Source organism: Ambystoma mexicanum, chromosome 2q (assembly GCF_040938575.1).
Source record: "Ambystoma mexicanum isolate Mex_15411 chromosome 2q, UKY_AmexF1_1, whole genome shotgun sequence".
Classification (NCBI taxonomy): Eukaryota; Metazoa; Chordata; class Amphibia; order Caudata; family Ambystomatidae; genus Ambystoma; species Ambystoma mexicanum.
The window spans coordinates 764,560,224-764,578,759 of NC_090924.1; the positions used below are offsets into that span (position 1 = coordinate 764,560,224).

At 46.4% G+C, this 18,536-nt stretch overlaps 1 protein-coding gene across 2 annotated transcripts in view; it reads left to right on the forward strand.

Moving 5' to 3' along the window:
- The window catches only part of ZMYND11 (zinc finger MYND-type containing 11), a 1,608,641-nt gene that overhangs the window by 1,355,313 nt on the left and 234,792 nt on the right, over nucleotides 1-18,536 (forward strand). For both annotated transcript variants that reach the window (XM_069647993.1, XM_069647994.1), the window contains one exon: nucleotides 12,270-12,338. In XM_069647993.1, coding sequence (XP_069504094.1) covers nucleotides 12,270-12,338 — 69 coding nt within the window. The remainder of the gene's footprint in view (nucleotides 1-12,269; nucleotides 12,339-18,536) is intronic.

Genomic DNA, 18,536 nt, shown 5'->3' on the forward strand with positions numbered 1-18,536 from the left:
AAGTTTGTTCACAAAAAATACTTCCGTCTATTAATCTTCTTAATGTTGCCACTGCAACCTTGAGCCTAAGACAGTCCTTGCCACTATCAGGTTCTTTCGACTCACCAGCTTTGCTGAACTCTGCGTTTATTTTGCCACTGGAGTCAAGGACGACGGTACCACAATGGCAACCGCATCTCCCCGCCCTGGCTGTCAGTGCGTGGGGGTTCCATGTACCACTGACATCTGTCACACCATTCGCCAGCTGCTATTCCTGGTCTCATATTTCTTTTGTAGGAGGCTTTGCAGGTCTTGGTTGAAAAGGGCAAGGGCAACTCCCTCCTTGACGTCCTTTCAAGTCTCACCACCTTTCTCAATTTGAACTGCTGTCCTGGAATAGCTGCTTCTTCTTGCATTCGGCCTTGCTCTGAGTGTGCTCTTGTGTTCCGCATTTTATCCCTATGGGGAAGGGAAAGGGCAGTCGGGTGTGTTTGCAGTCGTCTGTGTTAAAAAGCAGGTTCCAGGCTCTTTAAGATTTCTTCAGGTAAGTTTATTTCCAAGTTCTTAGTTACATATCCACATGAAGACATAAAGGACATAAGCTGTGACAACACCGGCTCCCATCACCCAGGGCCAGTCAGCTGTAACCGCCTCTACACAGAACACTCACTCAAAATATTCCATCATCCACACATAAACATTCCACATGACATCTCAAGCTACTTCACCTCAAACAGGCACAATACAACGCACCTCCCTCCTTTACTAAACCATACATGCACAGAACAAGTCACATACCAGAACAACACAACTACCACCTTCCAAGATATACGCACACGTAACACTCAACTGGCAGACAGACACTTCCACGGCCAAACCCAACCATCAAAACATCACACCCTGACAAACTACATTCCATGTACCAATAACAAAAATACTGTCATCCATCTGCCAGTTCCTGCCACAAACAAGCAACTGGGCTCTCGCCCCAGGACCTGGCCAACCCTGAAACTGGGCTACTTCACCTACATTCCTGAACAACCACAAGACTGCTACACCTCCTACCACCTGCCCCCGCCTACTACAACGCGGGTGTCCAGGCTGCCACCATGGAACCCCAGCAGGCCTCTAGACTGCCACTCTAGAGAACTGAGACCTCAAAGCCTCCAAAAAGACAATCACAAACCCACTCCAACAGGGATTCACAAAGTGGAAACAGACAACATCACTGAGATCACAAACACACATGGTCTTAATACCATACTCATTACACCAGACCAGGATGTACAAGCCTTCCAAACACATTGGGAGCAGTGGCCACACACTCCCAATCCCAACATCAATGACTGGTAAAAACTAGACGGTCTTATAGCAAGGAAAACATCCTAACCCAAAACAAGCTGTTGAAACCATGGATACAACAAAATCTACAATAAATACCACAAGTAACATAGAAAACAATTTACTCATCATCTCAGGATTTACCACACTCAATACCGACGGGTCATTACCAGGCGTCCCCAGCTACCCCTTTACCACCAGCTACCTACTGTCCAATGTGATGAGAAGGATAAAAAAAAACCTAGAGGTGCTACCTCCCTCACAGAACAACCTCATTGCTGTTCAACCTTTACCGGAATCAGATAACCCCTATAACCAGACCAATCGCCTCACATGAAATAAGAAAATCCTAACATCCTTAATTGAAAGAGTCGAGGCGCAACCTCGCTCTCGAACAATCGCATGGAGTTCAACTTTTACCATGACAGGTAACTACCCAAACCAATCCAAAACAATGTAAGGAAAACTATATACCCCACTGACATTACCCAAACAATTCAAACCATGCATTTCACACTGCAACACTTCCATGCTGAATGTGAGTCCACCCAATACCCAACACTCACTGACTCTCTCCAACCCATCTGAGTCAGATTCATCATAACAAATTCCAAACTCATAGAATGCTGCAACCATATGCTGTCAACAATACATAAACCGTATTGAAAACATTTGCGTTGTGCACATTTCAATACAAAACCATGTTGCTCAAAGTAAGTAAAATACCCAAAACTAAGACTTTTATGAAATAAAACGTCCATAGCCATTTGCAGGCTCTTAAACGAACCTATGAGTCCATAGCCATTTACACAGGCTCTACTGACATGTGCAATATAGCTGAAAATCCTCAAAATGATTAAAGCTATCACATTCATACACATACCACCCATCTTACACTAACAGCAACGATTTATGCACATTAGTGTCCATGTGCCATGGTGCTTGGCACTCAAAACCTGCAATTCCTCAAAAGAATTATGCTAAATACCCTTCAATACAACATATTACCACACTATATTGTCACCGTTTCACTTACCCATTTACATAACAGAACAGCGCCGTTTACGATGCAAGTATATCTTCTATAAACACGAACTCATTTGCATCCTCGCACTGCCCCCATTCTACAGATTCACATCGCACCAAGGCACTCACCATCCTGCACATGCAAAATGCTCCGTCAGTTTTAAATAGGTATATTAAAGTTCCAAACTACCCAACATTATGGCTGTTACTCTGTGCACAAGCCTATACCCCACCATACTGTCATGACCTAAAAATGTCACGTTATTTGTTGGCCACTACCTGTCGCCTCACTAACTGAGACGGAGCGGCATGCCAGCATCACAATCCGCCGAAAATGTCTCTTTTGCAAAGCAGAGACCACAGCATTTGGCACCTAAACAAACCATGTGTCTTGGATCTGATTCGTATCAAGGTGTTCCCATGTTCTAAGCATTGTTCATTCCTGCCTTAATATAGCTGCACACATATTTTGCTTCCTTCCTTCTAAGACACATGTCTTGCCAAACGTCAGATTCCTTAAAGTACTTTCCCTTTTACATCCTCCGGGCAAACAGCACTTATAATACGAAGCTCTAACAATAGCACATTCTAAAGAACATTCTACGCTTCACCATCTTCCCCTGCTGCATGTGTGACATCATCGGTCACTACTGCTCAGCAGGGCTATGCAGAGCTTCATAGGCCAACGGTCTTCACTTCCCAGGAGACCTTGCCACGAAAGGCTCATAAATCACCAGAGTTTCAGACAGCCAAAAACATGATGTGCACGGTAAGCACAGTACGGTGCTGCCAGGCTCCCATAACTTCAAAGCCTGCAATTATCTTGTGAGAAGGACACCGTTTAAAACAACAGCTCCCCATTGCTATGAGTGCACAAGACATGGGAGTGACGTGTAGTCAGGCAAACAGTCCTCCTTGTTCATGTCAAATTCACATCCATTTCCCAAACACAGAGCAGCGTCTCTTTTTTTCTATTGCCATTCTAACCTTAAAAAAAACATAGAGTAGCATCACATTCCTCCCAGTGGGCTAGCTCTTCATTACATCTCACGGAGGACCAGGTTACAGCGTTTGCTTTCAACATCAATTTCCCAGTATTGCCAGTATTATCTTTCACCTGCTGGTCCAGCGCCATCTCCAGCCCCCAGGGCAGAGCTCTACCTCCTACTTTGGAGTTGCCCATCCAAAAAGGGGCCTCTTTCTTGGACTTCCCCTGAACCCTGGAACGCAGTCCTACTTCCTGCTCCTGGAGCTGATCCTTCTGCAATGGGGCCCAATTCCTGTTCCTGTCCCTGCGCTCTGGGGAGCCATGTCAGGGCTTCTCCCTGAAGACACCCTGGGGCCCAGCTTGCCCACTACTTATGTGCGCCGGTCCCACCAAAGATGGGGCTTTAATTCTCCGGCTCCCCCTGCACCCTGGGTGATGGGACTGACAGTTTTTGGGGGGGCGGTGTTGTCCTTCTCCAGAAGCGTGTCCTTCCTGCACCCCCCGCAGCAGGGTCCTCAGTCCATCAGCTTGTGGCACGTGGGTACCAAAGACCGACTTGTCGCCATTGTTAAAAAGCAGGTTCCAGGCTCTTTAAGATTTCTTCAGGTAAGTTTATTTCCAAGTTCTTAGTTACATATCCACATGAAGACATAAAGGACATAAGCTGTGACACCACTGGCTCCCATCACCCAGGGCCAGTCAGCTGTAACCGCCTCCACACAGAACACTCACTCAGAATATTCCATCATCCACACATAAACATTCCACATGACATCTCAAGCTACTTCACCTAAGACAGGCACAATACAACAGTCTGCAATAGCCTGACTCTGCCTGCCCCTCCGTTATGTTGGGACGACATTACAGGTAAACGGCTCTGGTATTAGTCTGTTGTCATTCACGGTGAGAGAAAGTGTTTGTGGTGGAACGGGGGGGTAGAGTTTCTAAATATCCTATTGGGCAGGATGGGGAAAAGGTGTCAAAAGGAAGTGGATACCGCATCTCACTCTTCGGTGTCCCACTTCCACTCTGCGAAGATCCCCTCCCCCCATCCAGGTGATCCTCCCGCACTGGTCCACCCCCAGAAACTGGATCCAATCATGATGGCCGTGTCCTGGCCACCTGGATGACAGATCCCCGGAGACTAGCGGGTGATACACCCTGAGGTTTCTCACAGAACACAGAGAAGCAGATGATATTCCCCACAAAGGAAAAGTTAGCTGCAATTAAGGCAGCGGTGGGGTACTTTCTCAGCAGACCACAGCCTGGTGGTATCAGCACTTGCTGGGGTTAATGGCCGCTTGTCTCCTGGCAGTTCTGCACACCAGGCTGAAAATGAGGAGCTTGCAGCTGCATTTTTCAGCCACATGGCTCCAAGAGACAGGGGAGCAGACGGCATTGGTTACCATACCGTCACACCTGCTCCAGGATCTTGGATGGTGGAGGGAGGGCCTCATGGCGGGCAGACCCTTCAGGCAGCCCACTCCAAAACATACGATTACGACGGATTCATCCTTAAAGGGGTGGGGAGCCACTCTGGGCGACCACACGGTATATGTCCTGTGGTCGATGGAGGAGCAGCAGAATCATATCAACTGGCTGGAAATGATGGCCATCAGACTCACGCTCAAGGCTTTTCTTCCAGTGGTCAGAGGCAGGTCAGTCTGCATTCAGACTGACAACTCCACCTGCATGTACTACCTCAACAAACGGGGACACCATATCTCCTCCTCTGTGCTGACTTGCCATCAGCATGTGGGAGTGGTGTATTGCACAGACTATGTGGATCTCAGCAGCCCATCTCCTGGGGTAATCCGACCTGGAGGTGGACAGACTCAGCAGGCTGGGCTCTGACAATTACGAGTGGCAGTTGAACAAGAGGTCCTTCGGGGCATCTGCAACAGGTGGGGGTAACCGCATGTAGAACTATTTGTGACAGAGCACAACCGGACATGCCAGCAGTTTGCGTCGGGGAGGGGGGGGCAGAGCCAAGACTCTCTAGGGAACGCACTGTGGGCTTTCCGCCCCAACTCCCCATTTCCACAGGGACATCCACAAAATCAGAGAGGCTGGTCAACTGCGACTGATCCTAGTAGTGCCCCAGTGGCCAGCCAGGCCCTGGTACTCTGACCTCCTACAGATGGCAGGTTCCCCTTTCCCTTGGGAATGGAATCTGTCCTGGTCCAGCAGGGGGGAGCAGTTGTTCACCCCTCCCCGGAGAGGCTAGCCCCAACAGCCTGGTCCCTGAACAGATAACTACAGCACCTCAATCTGTCTTAAGACAGTTTAGAGACAAGGAGCCAAGAGCCATGCTACATGCAGGCAATTCGAAAGCAAATGGACCAGATTCTGCTTCTGGGCCAAAGAGTCTGGAGTGGATCCCCTAACATGGACCCTAAACCAAGTGTTACCTTTTTCAGCACATCTGGCTAGGTCAGGGGTCCAGGTAGACACATGCTTGACATACCTAGCAGCAACAGCGCCTACAGGAACTCTTTCTCTACATCCAATCCTGTGGTCAATAGACATCTTGTGGGGCTTGCAAGGCTGTTCCCGCCTGTCTGGCGTCCACATCCAGTATGGGATCTCAACGTACCACCCTTGCGCATAAGCCGTTCAAGCCCATGTTGTCCATAGACAACAAATTAGTCACAATAAAAACAGTGCTCCTGGTGGTTCTCACCTCAGCATGCAGAATTAGGGAAATTCAGGCTCTTTTGGCTTTAGAGTCTTACACCACATTCCATCAGGACAAGGTGGTGCTCCGCACTCATCAGTCCTTCCTACCGAAGGTGGTCTCGGCATTCCACCTCAACAAGGAAATTGTGCTATCCACATTCTTACCTAATCCAGCAGACAAGGCAGAGAAGGTCCTTTACTGCCTTGACATCAGGAGAGCATTAAAATTCTACCAGGAATGGACCAAGAATGTCTGCAAGTCAGATGCCCTATTCGTCACCTTTGGCAGATCAAAGCAGGGCGGGCAAGCCTCTAAGGCTTCAATAACCATGTGGATGGTCTTGGCCATTCTAGAAGCATACAAGGTGCAGCGTTAAGAGGCTCCAAAGAACATGCTTTCCAAATACATGTTCCAGTGCAAGCAGTTAGCAGAATGGCCATGTGGGCCACCCCATCAGCCTTCTGCAAGCATTACTGCCTGGATGCCAGTGCACGGTCTGGTGCGGCATTCGGCCAGGCACTGCTGTGAAATCCGTTCGCTTAGACTTGACTACAACACTCCCCTCCAGGGCATCGATCAGTGGAAATCGCCCGTACAGAATGGAGGTAAGGGGACGGAACGTAGGATTAATTAAAAGTTACTCACCGGAGTGAGTAACATACTCCTAGTCCATAGACCCCTTTCCTCCATATGCCCCACCATCCTTCTTCCCTCAAAAAAATAGCAGCGTCCATAAGCGGTTTAATACAGCCGAGGTGTCAAAGGAGACGGAGGTGTGTCACCGGTGTGTGGGGTCAAGGCAGCGCATGCTCTCAAGGCTGCACGCAGGTGTAAGTACATTTAAAGGGACGCCCATACAGGATGAAGGAAAGGGGACTATGGACTAGGAGTAAGTTAGTCACTTCAGTGAGTAACTTGTCATTATTTCCCCCTACCGATCTTCAACAATTCTTGCTTTTTTTTTTTTTTTTTTTGCACAGGAGGAGTTCAATTTCATCATGATATCTCTTGAGAGACATGTGCACCTTTTCTCGAGGGCCCATGCTATGAGCCTGATCCAAGATGATCCCTTGAGCTTTGTGGCCACAAGGAATGAGGAGACTGACCAAGTTGTGCCATAGTGGTTGCTATAGGCTTTTAATAAATGATTAACCAAATCAATCTATCCATAACTCTAAGGGGATTTCCCTACCCTAAACTAAAGCAACTCGGGTGCTCGTCAGAACGTCTGTATGAGTAAAAATAAAAAAGGCACTGTCCCAGTCCCAAATGCACCTACTCGATCCCTGTCACTGTAACAAAACAATATAAAGTCCAGCTACTGTTCGTAATCGAGGAGAGTGACTCTCTTCTCCTGGATGTAAAGCATCCAAACAACTCTCAGGTTATTCTAAATAAAAGTTCCACAAGGGTTTTGAGTTCTCTTTAACTGAACAGAAAGTAAACAGTTGCATAAAGTTCTTGTGGGGCTAGGAGAATGACTCCCTTCTCCTAGCTGGTTCCCCAATGTCTTTCACAGATCTTAATATGGATTTCAGCTACCTTGGGGAAGTTTTTACTGTCTCTAGCTTTTGTACAAATCTTGATCCACCCCCACTGGGACGAGGAAGCTGTTCCTGGAGTCCCTCTTGACTTTCCAGCACCACACCTTTGTGGAGCTCGCCTGGGAACTATATCACAAAATGGTTTACGGCTTTCTATCTTTCTTTATAGTTATAGTTCCCCTTCTCCCAAGGAACTCCTCACCGGTTTGCCAGGGGTCGCAAGTCCACACTTCTTAGTTCAACTTCTTCCTCTAGTATAGTGGTCTTCAAACTTTTTTGGCCTGGGCCCCCCCTGAGCAAAATTTGGGCAGGCCGGGCCCCCCAAAAATGCCAAATGGACAGTATGTACAATCGGCTATGAACTATTTTGCGTTGTCACCGCAGCCTACTCCCAGTATAGTCCCTGGGCTCCCCCACCTGCTCCCATCAGTCGCTGGGCTCCCTTATCCCCCGCACCAATCAAGTGGGGCTCGGGGGGTTTTCCACCGTGAGTTTTTTTAAATAATGGGTTAAAATGTTCCATTTTTTAGCATACGTTTAAAATAAAATTGGTAAAAACCCAAACAGTTTGCAATTGACGCTGGGGGGCGAAGGGGGAAAGCATGGTATTTTTGACTGGACATCTATGATAAAGAAAATCAGCTCAACGGACCAAAACAAACACACACACCTTCACACAGCAGTCACTATCATTCATACAAGCACCCGTCACCATACACTCACTCATAACACAAGCATACATGCATCCATACACTATTTAAATAAAAAAATAAATGGACATAAACGTACCTTCTGCAGGGACTGCTCTGTCTGTATGTGCGAGGAGGTGCAGGAGCTCCCCCTCACACATAGACATGCAGTGCCCCAGCCAGCATTTCCAATGAGCTATGTAAGGCTGACAAAGTAAAACGCCCCCAGCCTTGCATAGCTCAGTAAGCATGTGTGGCTGGGGTACTGTCCTGTCAAAGGGAAACAGTTTTTCCCTTTGACAGTTCAGCCAGCCCAGGAGCACTCCATCAGCTGGAAAAAGCAGATGAGGGAGTACTCAGTTTTTCACTGGGCTGGCTCCTCAGCTCCTCCATAATGAGTGAGTGGGCCACTGGGTTGACAAGCCCATTATGGATGAGCCGCCAGGTTCGGACTGGCCTATAGGGTTTTAGGGCAACTCCCGTACCAAAAACACAAAATGCTAATGTAGGCCAGTCAAAATGGGTCACTCTTTTGGGCCAATGTGGGCCAGTTTGATGAGTTACTTCACTATGCAGCTAGTAGTTTTGACCATTGTTGCTGAATAAATATTCTTTAATATCACAATTTGCTTACATTTTAACAAAAAAAAACCCTTGGGTACTATTGAAACATTCTGTGCTTAAAGGAATGAATATCCATTTGCAACTGCGCGACACTTTTTCACTGGTGCCTGAGCTGTTTTATGGTCCAGTCTGACCAAGTGAGCCGCCCCTGCCCATATCCTGCAAAAAAAAAAGGAAATTATTATTATAATTTTTTTTTTTTTTTACACATTTCATGCACCCCACAGTTTGAAGACCTCTGCTCTAGTAGGTCCCTGCGTCTCTCCTCTCTCCACCTCGTGTTAATGTGGACCGCCTCGGCATAACTGTTGGAAACCTTGGTCCCGCCGTGACAAGTTACGCCTCCTCCAAGGCTCTCGCTCTCTCTTGATAGTCACCTTAGTGGCTCTGCTGTAGGTTACAGTAGGCAGTATTGGCACCGTTGTCAGACCGAACAGTCCACCCACTACAGGTCATGCCACCACCTCTTGGTCTCAGCAAGTCTATCACGCCGTTTTCCCAACCGACTCTCAAGACACTTCTCAGGCATCTCACTATTTCTCTTCTCATCCTTGGAGAGAATCCTCTCTACCATCTCCCGAAGACCTGTAACAGCTCTTCAGGCTTCGATGTGCCCTTCTTGGCCACCTCGTTCACCCTCTGTCTCTCGTGTCACAGCTTCAAGCTTGCCGGAACCGCGCAGCCAGCTGCTTTTCAGTTTTATATAGTAGGGAAATCCCCAGCTTAACGTCTTTCCAATTGACATCAGTTGCTCTAGCCTTAGTCCCGCTTAGTAGCCTTAGTCCTGCTCAAATGTAGCATTTTTTAGCGCTTCTTTGTCTCAGTACTTTGACATCAGATGGATTAAATATTTCACAGTAACAAAGTTTTGGAGGTGATCTTATATTAAGAGTTGGTTGTTATTGTCCGCTTAATGGGTTGGGGTTTAAAGGGGCTGTCTCTCCCAATTGCGTCCTTATGCCCTGGAGAGGAGTCCCTCTCCATGAGATCCTCCCGCATGTTACCCTCTCTAGGGCAACTATTGGTTAGCGGCCTCACTGCCGTACCCTCATGGGAAGAGATTCTCCCCTAGGGAGAAGTGATGCCATCTGAAGGATCGTCACAGCATGCATGTACGGAACCAAATATTTGGAGAAGTTCTGCATCCTATGCTCCAGTTCATGCTCTTCCAGTCCCTTCAGTTAGATGTGATAAATCCAGTGGTGTCATCACTTCTTTTCCCAGCAGTGACCTCTTCCCATGTGTCCAGGGGGACGGCAGCCGCACTACCTGATCCTGACCCTCGGGCAGGTATATGAGAGAGGATCACATGGCGGGAGGCAACCCCAAGGGAGTTACATGACATCGGGTGAGATGCGGTATCCCCCCCCAATTAAGGGACCTTAGACCCCCTTCTTACAACCCTTAGAACAACGTCTTCCCTAATGGACTTATAGGTTGTACTTATCCTCTCATTCCCCTAGAAAGTACTGGGACGAGGAAAAATAGGAGTATCCTGAATGAAGATCCCTTTCCCAGTACTGTGACGAGAAAGATGCCCAATGACTCACAAGCGAGTTATAAGATTCATACTGTGACGAGGGAGAAGAATGGAGGAATGAGGATTACATGTAAGAATCACATACAGCAGTCTAGTCTTTCCTCAAATCCTATCGGCCAGGGCCAGTATAGAAGCAAGGAAAGACTCAGGAAGCTAGGTCTTCCTGGAGGACCTGGCAGCAGGATTCGCTTGTTGCAGAAGGGGCCTCGGACTGCTGTTCCAGAGGATAGTAGGGGGAACCCTTGCACCCCTACATCTTGTGGAGAACTGGGGACTGCTGGGGAACTCTGGGAATCACTGTGGCCCCAAAAAAGCGGGTAAACCCCTGGGCACTGGCAGTGTGCCAGAGAAAAGCTGGAGGCTACCTCACAGAGGAAATAGAGCTGAAAGCGGGAAGTTCGAATTTGCTGCAGCTCAGAGACGCTGGCTGGAGAACGCTGCTTTTCTCGATGCTGAGTGAGGAACCGTGGGACTGGAGTGGTGCCCGTGGAGCCAACCGGCTTGCCGACAAGGAAGAAGGGTATCGGACTGCAAGAGTGAGTATGCTGCAAGAATGCCAGAATCAAGCAGAAGGCTTCTGGCTGTTCGCAGGTACTCGAAGACAGTTTCTATGCCACCAAAGCCCAGAGGGACGCAATGCGAATATGCGGAAGCTGCAGAAGACCGATGAGGCGAGAGGGAACAAAACCCTGAGAGACCGCCGCTGGCTTGCTTTCGAAAGAATGAACATACGCCAGCAAGAGCCGGTGAATCCACACGGATGAAGAGGGGACACTGGGTCGTATTGGTAGTCCTGCCAAAACCTAATGAACGAAAGAACTCCTTCAACCTTTTATAGACATTGCATTCTGCGCTTTCCTTTCAATTCGTGGCCAACTAGAGAATTGTTGGTCACCCGAAAAATTCTGGCCAAAGAACAGAATGTTTGCCGATTTTACATAGACAGTGAGGTTCCTGAAACAGTTGAACATTTGATTTGTATCCTCTCCGGCCCTGATTAGTTCAAGATTGGTTCACTTCAGAAAGTATCATAAATATCTGGGTTCAATGGGTGAACAATTTTGTTGGTCCTTCATGCCAAGTACTTCACATATATCAATTCAAATTGCCACGGTGAACTTTTTAAATGCTCTAAATCTTATGTCAGATTAAGTGTGATTAATTTTGTCAGTCTGTGTATCAAGAACTGTGTAATTTTCTTTGTAATGTAAAACATTAATTATGTAACACCTTGTTTTATCATAAAAATTGAAAAGTTGATTAAATTCAGCTGATTCAATAAAAAAAGAAAATGTTAAAAAAAAGATATATCAGAAGATGGGAAGGTAGTGAAATATTTGATACACCTGCAGAGAAAATTGCTGTTTGCTTATTTTGTACAGAAAAGGAATCTAACATATCTACCCGAAGCCTCTGTGGGGCCTGAGAAGAAGGCATCTTTGTTATTCCCTTCTAACGTGGGCTACATGTTTGGTATTTCAAGCAAATGGAAGCAATACAAGCATTTCTAGAAAATATCAATATAAGATGCCACATTAGGGGTTGTTCTCTGTCATTGCCTAACATCTGCATTATATGTTGAGAGGTTAATGGCAAGATCGGGTTATGTTTTCTCTTTTCTTTTGGCTGTCTCCTCTTTAGCCTCTCAACTTAAGATATATATATAAAGGCAAGTAAGATAACATTGCACAGTATCACAAAGTATATTTATATAAGTGGAAATTGCAAAGTAAGCCTAAATAAATGTTTTGTCTCCGGTTCATGGAAAAGCAAAGCAGAAAGGTGAAAATCTAAAAAAGTATATATCTGTTAATTTGTTAGCAATTTATACTACTATTTTTGGTATTTTTGACAACAGCTGAAGGTTTCTCAGGAACTGCGTGCAAAAAAAGGACGACGGAATCAAAATGTAGAACCCAAAAAAGAAGTAAGTTTTCCATTATTGTAGTGGGACTGCCATTTGATATTAGCACCTTTCAATTGCAATACTTATGTTGACGTCTGAAATCCTCAGTTTGCCAATATATTATGAATTCATTTTATTAACATTTATTTCGTGATGTCAAGAGCATTAATGTGAGTAACTAAGGTTGTATCATTATTTTTGTTTTTATGTGTGAGTTTGTGTTTATTAAATTTGTAGAGCCCAATGCAATACTGAACACACCACAGTGTGCTCTACTCCTAGAAAACAGATTAACAGTGGTTTGCAACTCTACTGATGGGAGAGTCAAGCTTTGACAAATGTACAGAATCTCTGATCCATCTTTTGCATGTTCGTGAGAAGGGGATTGGATAACAGGACTCCCAACACTGAACAAATCTGCACCCAGTGTGGTCTTGTGGGAATAATATGTAACTTGTCTTTAACAAAGATAAGACGTTCATGAGTGGTGCAGTAACCTGCTGGTCAAGAAGAGGGGCCTAAAAAGTGATAGGATGGCTGGTATGTGTTTAATACTTTAAAATGCACCCAAGTGGCCATTATGCATTTGCCAGCTGACCCAAATCAAGATATTCACTTCTTCTGCAGTCTGCACCCTTTGCAACCTACAACATTACATCTGGAAGTCCTAGTTCTATACTGGTGCTAAAGTCTGTTGAGAATCACTGCGACTGCATTCACTTGATAGTGGAAGACTAAGAAAAGGAGTACACTGCAAAGGTCCCCGAGGCTAATGGTCCTAGACAGTTGGAACAAGAATGGTCAAGGGTTAATTTCAACAGCCCACAACTCACTGGACAATACCTCTGAAAAAAAGAACAATCTTTGTTGAGGGTTCAACTTAAAACCGTTGCGCTGCATCCAGGCAATGATGACTTAAAGCTGGGAAGTTTTATTGTTTACTAATTAGTTTGGATAGTATGCAGATGCACATTGAGTGGTATTTCATTGGCCTAGATCTTTAAAAGACAAAACAAATGGGCAGATGTTTTGGTTGTTAAGGATTGACACTAAAACAAGAAGAGCATGGGTAATGGATTAAAATGAAAAATGTGTGTCGCGACTGTCCATCGTGTGAATAAGGAAAAAAGCAAAGCCAAGACTGCAAAAAAGCCTTTTGTGAGCTTGTACAAGAACCCTTGATGATTGATTGTGTCAAGTCACTGATGATTCTGTAAGGATCTAGGCAGCAGACCTACTGCAATCTATGGCTACTCACCACTTATTCTTGAGAAATGCCAATACTAAATGTTTGTCCAGAGAGGGGTCAACGTCTCTCATGAAGATGTAGAAGTAGGTCCTTGCCTTCAATAACAATTTTGACCTGTTATTTGGCCAGACCTAAGATCAACAAATCGTTGATTTGTGATTATCTGACACTATTGTGTTGGATGGTCCAGAGACTGCATTTTTACAAATAGTTTCAAATTCGATCTGCGCTCTTGTGGGTGAAATTAAGTAAAAGGAGAGGTTAACCTGGCAGTTGTGAGGTGAAGGGTTCTAAACTATAGAGCTCGCGTGGGGCCCCTCTACCTTTTCTCAGACTGATTAACAATTTATTTCCCAGATGATTCCTAATCTAAGCACTCATAAGGGACACAACAGTGAGGTTCCTTTTCATAGATCCTAAACCTCTGGAGGATCAGGCTGCCCTGAATGCACCTGTTCCCCGAGTAACTTTAGTGGGGAACATTCTGCTGTACAAATGTGGGAGTCCTTTAACTGAAACCTCTTTACAAAACATTTCCATGTGGACATTTCTTATTTAGTGTTATATTTGTTAAACTGTATTTTGAAAGCACCCTGCTTCCATCCTTATAGTTCACCTTTACTGTTCAGCCACGTCTACCCCACCGTGATCCAGGGGAATCCCTGTTATCTTGCTGTGTGACAGTCCCTCTACGCCGGAACACATGATCAAGAGAAAACACCCTACTCCTACGTCCCTGTTAGGGAGAATTCTCATAAATTGTTCATTTCCCTTACCTAAAGAGTCCCCCAGCAGCTTTGCTGGATTTCTAGGATTTATTGTTTTCACCTGGTAAGAGTGTGAGCCTCATTTCCCACTCTTACGTGTGTTTTGCTATGTGTATTTCTACTTTCCGTGTGATCTTAGGCACTGGACCTCACCTACTCCACGTGCACCACTTTTTGTGTGTGTTACACAGCACCTTCAGTGCAGTGACACAGGGTTGTCTTTAAGACTTCCCACTGACTCAATTTTTCTAGGGCTGACTGCTGTCCCCCAGAAACAGGTAAAGTTGTCATTAACTTTATATAGTCACTTTAAATCACAGACCCAGTACACCCCATCTTACATGGAGTATTGGAAAGGGTTAAACTCTTATCCCTTTTTGTCTGTACCTCTTGTAGCATTGTTTCGCTCCCTTAACATTAAGACTTCGCTGGTGGCAGTGGTATCTACCCTAACTTTTCTACCGTGGTTATCTTATGTAATGTGGTGATGTTTTAGACTATTATATTAGCCTTGAACATAAACCTTCTTGACCAAATACATTTTATTTTTGTTCCGGCTGGGTTTATTCGCCATTTGTTTTTGTTAAAGTCTTTCTCGTGTTTTTCTATGCGCACCAAACCGGGGATGACCCCTTTGTTCGCTGCCTTTTTGCAGGCTTCTGCACAGAAGCCCTCCTTAAGGTGCCTGATAGTCTAGGTAGGCAGGATTAGGTAGGCAGGATGTGAGGGAGGGATCTTTGGACCCCTGCCAGGGGCTTCCTTGGTAACCCAAGTCGCACTCTTGTCTGATTTGCTAAGGGGACTGGCCTTGCCAGGCAAGCCACCCTGCTGTGTGATTGACAGCCAGGCTGTATGAATGGGGGAAAACTGCATAAAAAGCAGGTCTCTGGGACTGGAAAGGCAGAGTCGCCACTAGAACGAAAGAACCAACGAGGAACTGGAAGAAGAGGACCCCTATAACGACTGAACTGCCCGGTGAAGCCCTGCTGCAGGTCCGAATCTCCAAATCCAACGACAGAGAAGATCCTCCAGGAAACTTCTTCACTTGAGCTGGTGGGACCAACCAGTTCACCCAAGCCAGAACCCCTCCTCCGGTCGAATTCGCTGTACAGAGCTACAGTGGGCCGGATAGCCAGGGATTATCCTACATTCTCATGTAACATTTTTGTTACCCTGACTACTTTAAATGGCTGGTGGCAGTGGTTTAATTTTCCTACCATTGTTTTTTTTTTTACCGCAGGCTGAATCCTCAGCTGCAGTACAGCACCCATGGATGACCATTTTGTCAAAATGGCCCTGGTCTTCTTTTTTCGCCATTTTCTGTTTGAGGTCATTCTTGGGTTTTACTGTGCGTTGAGCCAGGTTTGAGCCCTTTGTTCGTTTTGCCTTTGGCGGGCTTCAGCCCTAAAGCCCGCCTCTGGCTCCATTGTGTCTGGAAAGACAGGATATGAGGGAGGTTCCCGAAACTCGCCTGTCCTTTGTCTCTAGGTGTGCCTGAATGCAACCAGTCCTGTTTGGCTGGGTGGCTGTCCTTGCAGGACAGCTACCCTGCTGTGTGATTGACAGCCTAGGCTGTGCATGAATGGGAGAAACCTGCTTAAAAGGCGAAGGTTTTGCGACTAGAGGCAGAGTTGACCACTGAGAGAAACACCTGACAAAGAAACCGTGAACGAAGCTTGCGTCATCCTCCTGGACCTTTAAATTGCCCGGTGTAGCCCTGCTGTTGTGCTGAAACTCCTTTTTCAATTCGACAGAGAAGCTCCGGAAGGGATGACTTCTTCCCTTGGGTTAATTAGACCAACTAACCCTGAGACGAACTCCACTGGACCATCTTCCCTAGCTCGCTGTACTTCTTCGCTGTTGCAAGAACCAAGTGCCGTATTCGAGTGCAACGTCTGAAATCCGGCAGAAGCTCCAGGACTCTCCTAAGGACTCTCCAGAAGCAGGGCGACCAGAGCTCAAGTCTCCTCACTAGAGTGCAGGACCCAAGGAGTGAAGGAAGTCCAACCAGTATCAGAGATCCACAACAGTGCTGTTTATGAAGTGCTGAAATCGGAAAGTGCAGCTAAACCGAAAAGAGCCTGTAGCTTCTGACAACCTCCCATATACCGCCGCAGGAGCCCTCCAGACTTCCTCCCTCTTGTCCCCACGACTGAGGCTCAGGAACACGGGGTCTGCACAGCTGTAACAGGACAGAATCCAGCTGAACCACTCTTCTTCAAACCAGAAGTACTGTTAAGACTTGGGGTACTTAACCTCACTGTCTTTTAGCTGTGCTGTTCTCAGTTGGGAATTGCACTGGTTTACCTATAGAGTTGATCCCAACTCTCCTTCCACAGGCTTCACAGCTTGTGACCCTACAAGTGATTTTATTGAACAAACTCTCTGACTTTATGCAAGACTTTGATTCTATGAAGTGCCTCCGCTCCATAGACTGTTTCCAATTGACTTTGGCTGTCCTGGCTCCCTGCAGACTCTTGTAGCCCATTGAATTTGATATTGCTGTCCCTCATAGGTAACTTGTTTTAGACTGTTTTTGCTGGTAAAGGCTTGTCTAAATTTCATTGGAAGATTTAAATGTCCTCAGATACTGAGAACCTGTTCAACCTTTTCCTTAAACTTTTCGTTTCTGCAACCTCAGAATTTGTATAACTAATGTGTTATATAAATGCCATTGCTGTCCTTTTGATTGAAGTCACCGCAGGGTGCAGGAATTGTGTATGACGCATATCCAAAGATTATCCACTAACTTGTGCTGATCATGATAAGTATTTTTAAAGTATATTTTGATTGTTCCCTGTGTGGAGTCCCCCAGGGGTCTTGTCTATCGCCTTTGCTTTTTAACGTCTATGTTAGGCAGAAACCTGTGCAGTTCCCTCTGGGACCACTGCAAAAGATTTAAGACTACAGGTGTTTGGCAGTAAACCCACTTGGTCGCAGTCTGTACCACACAGATTCACTTGGTAGCTGTGGCTGAGCAGTCAGACTTCCCTCAAGAAGAGTTAGGAGGTATACAGAGTATTCACAATAGGTCAAGAGAACACAATAGAACAAGTAAACACTGACCAGGGATTGGTGTAAAAGAGATATAATTATTTATTTAAAAACCACATAGTAAGCAATTCAAAAACACGGTCACTAAAAGATATACACTCCCTTAAAAGAATATTAGACAAGTCTTAAGTAAAGCCCCACTTATTTTCAGACAGCGGTGAGTGCTTAACGTAGATGGCACTCTAATAGTTCGTTTTTAAAAGGGAGAGAAAAGCAGAGAACACGTTGAAACAGATCCCAACACTTTTACAAGAACATAACAAGAGAGGAAGGCAAAGTAAAACCGTGAAGTTAGAGTTCAATAGGCCGGATCCACTTTCAGAGGATCAAACGAAATGTGTCCAAGGTCACACGGTTGCAGTGCACAAGTCTTGTAATGGTTCAAAAAGGAGTTGGACCAAAGAAAGGGACCAGTTAGAGGGTCAAGGCGGCCAGCCCAGTCCAGAAGGTTAAGGAGTTATTATTACCTTGTAGCAATCTTTAGAAAGGGAGGCCTGGCGGACACGGTACCTTAAAGTGGTGAGAACACTCCAGCGGGGGCAGTTGTTCCTGGCAGTGGATGCAAGTCAGTGCTTCGTCCGGGGGAAGAGAGGATCTCGTCGTGGAGGAAGACAGGAGTCCGTTGCACTGCCAGAGAAGAAACCAGCCGCGGAGTTTCTCAGGTACAAGGAGCGGTCCGTTGATTCGCGGTTCAGTGGTGAGAGGCTATCCGGCCGCCGGGGTGCTTGGCACAGGCAGTTCGACCACAAACCGGTCTGGGGTGCGAAGAAGGAAGGTAAAACTGGTTGTGCCCACCAGTCAGGGGAAGAAGCCTCTCCAGCCGGGAGATCTTCTCTGTCGTCGGGAAGTGGTGAGTCGGTTCTGCAGGTCTCCGCCGGTGGTGTCGTCGTGGTAGGTCGGCTCAGCTTCTCCCTCGTCGGATTCTCAGGTCCTGTGGCGACTTCTGAAGTTCCAGTCCCCAAAGCCCTGCTTTTATGTAGCATACCCCCATTCATTCAGCCTAGCTGTCAATCAAACATGCTAAGTGGTGAGCCGGGCGGCTCACCGCTTGGGCCAATCACACAAGAGTGCGACTTGAGTTACCAAGGTAACTCAGTCCAGGGTGCCTAAACCCCCTCCCACACCCCTTGTGGTACCCAGACAGAGTGG